The following is a 9,732-nucleotide window of genomic DNA, read 5'->3' on the forward strand; positions in this document are numbered from 1 at the left end:
ACCCAACACACACACACACACACACACACACACACAGAGAGAGAGAGAGAGAGAGAGAGAGAGAGAGAGAGAGAGAACTGAGGTCACTCCATCTGTGTCCAGACACAAGCCCTTCCAGGGAAGACCAAAGGGGAAACCGAGGCAGGCAGCAGGCAGGTAGTAGCCCTCTGCCTACCCCCCACTTTGCTTCTCCCTACCACTCTGCTCTCCTCTCCCCACCAACAGATGCCCTGGCTTCCAGCAACCCTCAGTATGCAAATACCAAAAGACCTTTGTCATAGGACTGAAAATTAGTGGTGGGTGAAAAGCAGACTTTTCTGGCAGGCTGGTTACTGACCTCTGTGGTCAGAACCCCACCTGCAAGTTCAAGGACAGTAAAGTACATCATGTTTTGAGGCCTCCTAAACATTTTCCTCCATTCCTGGGGCTGTCCCTCACCATCTTGCCTCTCTTCAAATCAAGCCAACCCCCTTCTGAAGTGAGTCCCCTTGGCTTTATAACTTTGCCTCATGCCCAACCACACATCTTCATGCTGCCCATATATGGGTGCTAGACAGACCTGTGGCCATTTACTCTGGGTGCCTGAGGACAGCTGGGTTCCTGAAGATGCCCGGGAGCAGCCTGACCGTGTCGGGGCCCTGTGGGAGGCAGGAGGAAGGGTCAGTGCTGGAGGCCACTTGTGTCTCTTTCCTGGTTTGGAAAGATCAGCTACAGGGAATGGCACGTCCTTGAAGATGCACCTTCTTTATCCCATTTCTGACCCTCCGAGGGAGAAAAGCATGGTGGCCAGGAGGGAAGAGGCAAGTTGGCATCTCAAGATCTTGAGGGAGGGGGCTTCCCTCTTATTTCACCCTGGGAACCTAGTGTAAAAAATGTGTCTATCCATGACCCTGGACCCTGGATTCCTCAAGCAGTAACTGACTGACCCTTTGTTGTTACCCACAGATGCCTCTACCTGTGTATATCTCCCTGCCAGTCCCAGGTCCCGGTCCACAGGAAACAGGAAACAGCCAGCATTCTCAATCTGAGCTGATGCTATTTCTGCCCCAAAGGGGCGGGGATTGGGGGACAGGGAAGGCACTGTAGCTTGGGTAGAGAGCTTCATTGTAGATAAACAAATGATTTCTCCTAGTCTTTAAAATAGAAGCAAGCTCTCAAACCTCCATGGCCCACATAGAGACCACTACCTGTGGCGAGGAGGGGAGGGCAGGTAGCAGAGGGCTCTCAGCATCCACAACCCCTCCTCATCATCGTGCAATAACAAGTATCAACCTATACATGCCCTTCTGATTTTATTCTACAAGAGGGAGGAGTAGATCCAAGTGGCCTCACTTTTCTAGTGGCAGAGCCTTCCTGGAGTAGCTGGAACCCGGCAGTGATGGGACCCATCCATACCAATGATGAGCACCCACTATCTGTTGGGTTTTTAATGCACGTTCCTGGGGTTTGGGAGCTACTTGGGATTTTCCTAACTCTTTAGAAGTGGGTATTTGACTATAGAGTATAATTTTTTTAAGATTTTTTATTTATTTTTAGAGAGAGGAAAGGAAAGGGAGAAACATTGATGTGAGAATGAAACATCGATTGGCTGTATCATGCATGCCCCCTACCAGGGATGGAGCCCACAACCCAGGCATGTGCCCTGACCAGGAATCAAACAGGCAGGCAACCTTTTGGTGCATAGGATAATGCTCAACCAACTGAGCCACTGTGGCCCTGTGTTTTTTGATTGTTTATTTTTGGGTATATTTTTTTTAATTCATTCAAGTATTTACTGAGCAGCTAGGGAGATACAAAGGTGTTTAAAACATGGTCAAAGAGGTGAGGCAAATGAACAAGTAGAGTAGAAAGGAAAGTTCACTGAATCACAGCAGCCAAAATAAAAGTGCTTTGGGAGATTAAGGTGAGATTGCTTTCAGCCCGGAAGGGGGCATGGGTGGGTGATAAGTCAGGAAAGGGCATTGAGATTAAAATAGAAGACTTCAGTCTGGACTGTTGATGATGCTCAGCAAGGACTATATTTATGTCTCCTTTTCCTCTTTCCCCATCTTTGGGCTTAATTTACTAGTAGTGCCAGGATTATTTAATGTATTTTTTCAATACTTGCTTTGCTTTAATGCCTTCTACAGAACTAGGTGCTTTCAGTGTTTTAGGAGATTTTTGCTTTAACGCCTTCTACAGAACTAGGTGCTTTCAGTGTTTTAGGAGTTTTTTTGTTTGTTTGTTTGTTGCTGTTTTTTTGAAGGATACTTGACTGTTTGATCTTGGTGTTGATGGTTTTGAGTCTTTTCCATTCTGGTTTGATCTTTGTGTTTGACTGGAGTATCTTGTGCAAATTTCTTTACTGGAGATTTTTCTTCAGCTTTTTCTTCTTCATCCTCATCATCTTCATCATCTTTTTCATCATCATCTTCATCAGCAGCAACTTTTTTCTGTGAAACTTTGCTAGCACTTTCAAGGGCAGAACACATTCTGGATATACTTAGAAGTTTTACATCCTCCTCTTCATCTTCTGACTCTGCATCTTCCTAAGTGCTGTGCACGAAGATGCACGGGCCCTGAACCACACTTCAACCGTAAGACCACAGGGGGTGTTATTTCAAAGCCACCAAAGGAAACCGTGAGCTGTGCAGACATTTCCAGGGTTGCAGTGTGAACTGTCATTGGACTGCCTTCGCAGTTCATCGCCTCTGCTTCACAATGTGCAGTGCCTCCTTTGCACCAGCCCCTAAGCTGGCCGCTCATAAAGATGATCGGTGCTCCTTTTCATCATTATCCACCTTAAAGTGATCATCTTTGTCAGCCTTGAGTTCACAACTGAAAAGATAGTTCTGGGGCCTCAGAGGGCTCATGTCTATGTCCATCAAATCTTCCATGGGGTGGTAGCACGCACTTAGCAGGGAGAGAAGGTGGACAGAGATAAATGACTTCTGTTCCCCAGAACAGACGCATAGGATGGAATCGCACCAGGGAAAACTCTCCCTTATTTTCCTTCAGCCCTTGACCAACTGCTTTTGTGGGCAAGAATCATGGGGTGAATACTGTTAGTGTTTGTTATTTCTGTAATTGTCAGAAGTGGTGGGCAACCTGGCTCTTTGAAACGTGGAGAAATAAGTACCTTGTAGCACAAAAAAATATAAAAAGGAATTGTGGATGGCATTGTCAGAGGTAAGAATTGGGCAGGTTATGTACCTACTGCCTCATTATTTTGGGCTCTCCGACTGGTACATTTGCAGACCACAGGCTACTGCCTGGCATCCGGTGGCTTTGGGCAGCTCTTGGGAAGGCATACATGGACCTGTTGCTCTGTTCTTTCTCTGCAGTTTGCTGTATTAAGCCTTTAACATTTTCTCTTAAGTTTTATATGTGTGTATGTGTATGTCTGTGTGATCTTCAGATACTCCATATATAATCTTCACGTATTACCACTGATAGGACAATGTGAAGCTGCCAACATTGTCTAAACACTCCATTAAAAGCACAAATAAAGCATTATCTGAAGAATGGTCAGTATTAGTATGAAAACTGAAGGCTGTTTTGTTAATCCAAAGGAGCATGAATTGACAGAGGGTCTCCGCCAATGTTTATAGATGATACCTGCCCAGAGGTGGTTATCAGGGGGCCTCAGCAGAATCCCACAGATGAAGGCTTGGTACCAGCTGTCCCAGGAGGTTGGGCAGGAACAATAGTCTGAGGACCTGAGGTGGCAGTGTGCTTAAGCACACCAGCTCCCATGTCTCCCAGGGGCCCGAGGACGTATGTAAGAGTACAGATTCCAGAACCCTGCCCCACACAGTGGGACCCCCAGAGCCTTGTGCCCAGAGCACAGGGGCTGTTTCTATAGAGAAAGATGGAGACACCGAAGGACTAGATTCTTGCCCTGGGTCTGCAGCAAATTCGGAATGTGATCTCAGGTCAATCCCTTACCCTCTGGGTCTCCATTTATTCTGTTTTAAAATGAAAACAATTCTACCTGGTTATCTTCCTCAGGATTGCTGGGTTACTCCAGTGAGAGGGAGGGTGGGAAGGGAGCATCCATGTAATGTTACTCACATAGGCCTCTATAGAGGTGAGCATCATTATTTCCGTCATTCAGGTCAGGAAGACAGGCACTGAGGGGTTAAGGAATTTGCCCACATCCCATGAAGGAGCCCAGATTTGGAACTTTCCATTCCTTCAAGGTGCTCCTCTGAGATTTTAGAAATCAGGTAGAGGCTTGGTCCTCAAACTGAGGCATGTGGACCAGCAGCATCTCCTGGGAGCTTGTTAGAAATGCAGATGCTCAGGCCCTGGCCCAGGCTGCCTGCGTCAGAGTCTGCATTTGAACGAGTTTCCCAGGTGATTCCTGTGCACCTTAAAGTTTGGAAGCACTGTTGTGAAAGAGTTGAGATTAGATGAGAGAGAGTACATGTGAGAATGAGATTATGGCAAACATGCATCATTCAACAAAAATGTAAGGTCCTCACAGGGATGAGCAACGAAGAAATCTTTACTGGGAAACCTGTCCGCTGTTTCAGCCCTTTCTGAGTTCCGTTCCAGGGGTAGCCTGGTCTGAGAAGTCCAGACCTCCCAAAAGAACAGTCTTTAGATGGAAACAAATGTGTGTGTGTGTGTGTGTGTGTGTGTGTGTGTGTGTGTGTGTGTTTAAAATTCAAAGATAGCAGGATTACTTTTCTTTTTCAAAATGAAAGAAGGAAAAGTCAGGAAGAAAGAATTTAACAAAGCAAAGTGTCATCACTTTTCACTTATGTCAGGAGGGATTCCTTTATGGGAGACAGTATCCAGCATCCATCAGGTAGGGTGGCCAGTTAGGTGGGGGGAAGTTCAGTTTCCAGAATATCTTTCCAATGACGGTTGGTCCTCAGTATGGAATCCTAAGACCCATCAGAGTGAAGGCCGTTCCCCTGGCCCTCAGCTGACATTGGAGAGCGGCCCCTAAGAATGCAACCAGCTTGAGGAGTATGGAAAAGCATCGGGCAGCATCCCGAGCTGCTGGTCTTGGGGGAGCATCAGTCTGGCACAAAGAGATTCTCAATCTGGGGCCAGAATGTCCTGCAGGATCTGCTTCAGGGAAGAGTGCGGGAGGCTGTGCCTCTCCTCCTTGCTTTTTCCAATGAATTCTGCTGTGGCTGCACAGCATCCCTGGGCGAGCTGGGATTTCTTACCAGTGACTTTTAACACATGTTCTCATGTTGAAATTTGTAATATGTATGCGCTGCGTTATTTAACCCTTACAAGTCACTTTTCTGAGACCAAATCTGTTTGTAAAGTGTACATTCTTGAAAGAGTCAGGACACCACTTGTCAACAGCCTCCCAAGCCTTCATTTACGTTCATGGCCCCAGAAAGAGCCAATCGGGAATATCACACAGACCTGATCCCGGCCTTTGAGAACTCGTACGGGAAGGCAGACTTAGTGACACATAAATTAATGTCCTGGCTGCAGATGTCAATCCAGATGTGGGTACACATCTGCTAAATCAGAAACTGTACATACTAATTGACATACCAAAGACCCTGAGGTCCTGTCATTTTAACTTGGGGTTCTTCCACCACCCTCCGCCCTGATCTTCCTGTATTGGTGTCACTTCAGACTAGCCAAATTAGAATAGGCTAAACCAATTTTTTCATAGTCTTTCCCTCTTCCTCCCTATTTTTTTCTTAAATTTTCAAAAGTCTGGAAGAAGGGGATTTAGGTCAGGATGATACCATCATTTTGTCACTTCTAATTTCATTCTGTTAACAGTTTTTTGAAACATGTAGGTAGAAGCTTTGATTTTGAAACATCATGCACTTTTTAAGTTTTGACTCCCAACAGTAAAATTTCAGATCAGTTGTAAAAATTCTCAAGAGTGAATATGAAAGAGGAACTGCCTAACCAGTCTCCCCTAGAGACCTGGAGTCCTCACTCCCTTCCCAGCCGCCTGATTTCAGAGTTACAGAAATTTAAGCAGGTGCTGGGGGTGAAGGCGAACTGGAAAAAGCAACTGGTTCCAAACCAGACTGGAAAACAGCCCCGCTGTCTTCTCCTCTCTCCCTCCACACACTGACTGATGCCTTCTGTCACCTGGAGATGAACTGGGGAAGGCTGGTTATTGACAGCTGGGCAATTTACACAATAAAGTTTAACAGTTTACATCCCCTTGTCTGACTTTGTCGATGTTTTCAATGGATCACCTTCTCAGGAGCCAGGACTGACTCTCTCCTTCTTCTCTCTCTTTCCCTTCCAGCATGCAAACGCAAAGAGCAAGAACCAAACAAAGACAGGAACAATTCCCAGAAGAAATCCCGCCTGGTGTTCACTGACCTCCAACGCCGAACACTCTTCGCCATCTTCAAGGAAAACAAACGCCCATCAAAAGAGATGCAGATCACCATTTCCCAGCAGCTGGGCCTGGAGCTCACAACCGTCAGCAACTTCTTCATGAACGCCCGGCGCCGTAGCCTGGAGAAGTGGCAGGACGACCTGAGCACCGGGGGCGCCTCGTCCACCTCCAGCACTTGTACCAAAGCCTGATGGAAGGACTCTCAGTTGGGCACAAGTCATTTCCAAACGAGTAAAACACATACCAAAAGAAAACACAAAGGAAAAAGACACTGGATTCTTAGCTGGGGCCCTTCACTGGTGATTTGAAAGCACAATTCTCTTGGAAAGAAACTTCTAGCTGTAATCATAGGCCAGGTGTTCTTTTTTGTTTTGTTTTTTAATGGCTATGGAGCCCAAGTGAAAGCTGACAATGAATCTCTTTGAACCGGACTTTGTCCTCTGAGCATGCTGAGCATCTCAGAAACCCAAATGGGGCCTTCCTGGAGCAAGTTCATTTCAGTGTAGTGTCAACCAAGCTCAGGATTGCTTAAAATGTCAACAGCCCCACTTGGGGGTTTTTCAACCTCTTGCAGTCAGAGTTCTCACAAGTAACCGTGGGAATTCCGCCTGAGTTTGGGCTCCCAAGATGCTACTTTAAGAGAAGACTCTAGCAACCAGAATGACCTCATTTGATTTCCAAGTGCTTAGCCACATCACACCACATACACCAAAGTTCACAGCCATAATATAAAAAACATCAGATATGATAATTACTGAGCACAAGTATTAAATATGAAGTTAAAAACAAACAAACAAACCCAAGGACCTGTTTTTCCAACTCAGGCATCTTTTCATTGAATGGTTTTGAAAGATTTAAGTTGGTCCAGTTTACAATTTTCTTTTCTTTACCTCCTGGAAATCTAATATGGTCTTGGATCCATCAAAACAACAAATCAGTTCACTTGAGCTCAAAGTATCAAGCACAACAAAGATAAACAGAGAAGAAAGGAAGGTTTTGGATTCACCACCTCTGGATTTTCAAGACACCGATTGGGAAGTCATTAGGAATCATTGGGAATAAGGCTTCAAGCACATTTTGCAGTTTGCTACAAATTCTGTTTGTACATAATGCAGACGCACACTCAGGAGGCCACTTTAACTGTTATGGTACATGGAGCAAACGCAGCATTTTAAAAGATCTAGATTTTTTTAGATCATTAATGTGTCCTTCTTGGTTGTTAGTCACCTGGTTCCTCCTATTGTGCATTCTGACCACCACGTAACTCATTCTCACTCTTTCAGATTTGGGTTGTTCTCTCGTCCCTCCCATTGGTAGGGATGTTTTCAGTGTTTTCTTACAAGAAAAAGATAATAATTCAAACCGCCATACATGTTATGCATCTAGTCCTAAACCTCTTCCATTGTTAAGTTGTCCTAGAAAAACAGCTGAATAAAACTGGAGAAAACACAGCACACCAAAGAAGCAGAATACTGCAAACCAAAGACGTTTATTACTTGCCATTTTCTAGCCTAAATATACTGTGATTACTTTTAGAAATCAGAAAACCTCTGCAACTCCAAATGGCATTCAGCTCTTGCATTTGGCTCACCATCAGGCTGAGCAGACAGGCTATGCCAAGGACATCAGCCAAGCCACCCAGGGAGTGGCTGTCACCTTCCAACAGCAAGCAGGAGAGCGCCCACAGAACTCTGGGAGATTGCGAAGGTCACGATGTGCATATTTACCAGTGAATGGCCCCAGGTGGGCACCATGGGGGTGTTCAAAGCAAGCCAAACGCTGCAATGATTCTTTACAGACACTTGAGACTGACTTTTTTTTTATGAATTACTTAATCGAAACCAAAGAAACTTTTTCTGCACCTACTTCTGCAACAAACAAAACTGTCCCATTAAGGTGAATAAGTAAATACGTAAATCAATGAAAATCACCACCAAGAAGAAGGAAGCACGCCAGAAAAAAAAAAATACAGTGAGACACACTGTGTTCAAACAGACCTCTTGGGACATTTTTTGGAAGCAGATTTTAAAGAAAGGGTTGAGACAAGAATGGAAATAAGGAAAACGCCTCAGTGGCTGCTGCTTCATTTGACAACTCACGCAGTAATCTTAAAGTTGAAGATTGTCTTTAATTTGTGCCTATGCAGTTTTTCAAAAGAACACGGAACAGAGCAACAGAAACCTCAACAGCTACAATACCAAAGATGAGGATTTCTCACACCTTTTGTTTCAGTTCATTATCTCCTCTTGCCTGGCTAACATACTAATAGTACCATTGATCTGTATAAAGGTAATCAATTTTGTTTCTGAGCAACGAAAGGAAAGGGTCATTTATTTGATTTTATTGTTTCCCTTTCATCTTGTTTTATGGCTTTCTACCCTAATATGGAATCTCTCAAAAGGTTCTATGGACTCCAAGTTTAAGATGTTGGCATAGTGAACGACTCTCTTCTCTCTGCTCTGCAGAGTGGGGGGAATGGTAGTGTCATTTGAATGTTCTTTGCTAATCCCTTAGACTTAAGGTTCCTTCTTTGTTCAGTCTCATCATCAGGGGAGGGGAGGGGAGTGAGAGTCAGGGTTAGGGGTCTTGGTGACACATCCTCGCCCGAGCCACAGAACCAAAGAGTTTATAGAGGAATTGACAGCCTCATTTGATTGCTACATCCTAACAGGGCTTCATTTGGGGGTGGGGGGAAACATGTAAAAATAATTGCCAGTTTCTACTTTTCTATTAGCTTTTTAAAAATCAGCTGTAAAGTTGCATTTCTAAAGAAAGATATATATATATATATAATATATGAACACATATATAGACTCAACTTGACATTGGTGATAACCCCAAAATTATTGCTGCCCAAATTCATGTCTTGTTTTTATCAAGTGTTTCATTGATTAAGTATTCAGTTCAGAATTTTGCTCATTTCTCATGCCATCCCAGAGTTTGTTTACCACTGTGGATGACTTGGAGTATTCACATTTCTGTGAAAATTCTTGGCAAAGGTTGAAAGTCAAGTACAAGCTTGATAAGCTGTTGATAAATGGACCCATAGTGAAAATGAGTTTTATTTGTATTTGGAGTCATCACTCATCTCTGCCTCAACCATAATCAAGGTGGTGAGGCCCACCCGCCCCAGAACTAGGCCGGGGCCAGTCAGGTGCTCATCTTCTGGGAAGGCTCCATGGTCCATTCCCACCACTTACGGAGATGAGGCCAGCCCAGAAATCTGTTCTCCAGGAGCGTCCCAGTCCCAGGTGTTCTAGATCCTCCTCGGTGAGTAGATCTACCAAAGGGACTTCTCAAAGGGGAAGTACCTCCCATTGCAGTGGGTTAATCAGGTTTCCTCAGGGTGGTAATGACCAAATTGCGTAGACAAGCCTGTGTATAACCACAGCTGGCTCTGGGGTAAG

The 9,732-nt window shown here is 44.7% G+C and overlaps 1 protein-coding gene and 1 pseudogene across 1 annotated transcript in view; one reads left to right on the forward strand and one right to left on the reverse strand.

The window, feature by feature from the left end:
- LOC102252705 overlaps nucleotides 1-2,876 on the reverse strand; it is a 66,031-nt pseudogene extending 63,155 nt beyond the window's left edge.
- ONECUT2 (one cut homeobox 2) overlaps nucleotides 1-8,505 on the forward strand; it is a 74,162-nt gene extending 65,657 nt beyond the window's left edge. The window contains exon 2 of the mRNA XM_005873641.1: nucleotides 6,230-8,505. Within this exon, the coding sequence (XP_005873703.1) occupies nucleotides 6,230-6,516 (287 nt within the window). The 3' untranslated portion in view covers nucleotides 6,517-8,505. The remainder of the gene's footprint in view (nucleotides 1-6,229) is intronic.
- Nucleotides 8,506-9,732: the final 1,227 nt, after the last annotated feature.

The sequence above is a fragment of the Myotis brandtii genome, unplaced genomic scaffold, assembly GCF_000412655.1.
Source record: "Myotis brandtii unplaced genomic scaffold, ASM41265v1 scaffold416, whole genome shotgun sequence".
In the NCBI taxonomy this organism is placed as follows: domain Eukaryota; kingdom Metazoa; phylum Chordata; class Mammalia; order Chiroptera; family Vespertilionidae; genus Myotis; species Myotis brandtii.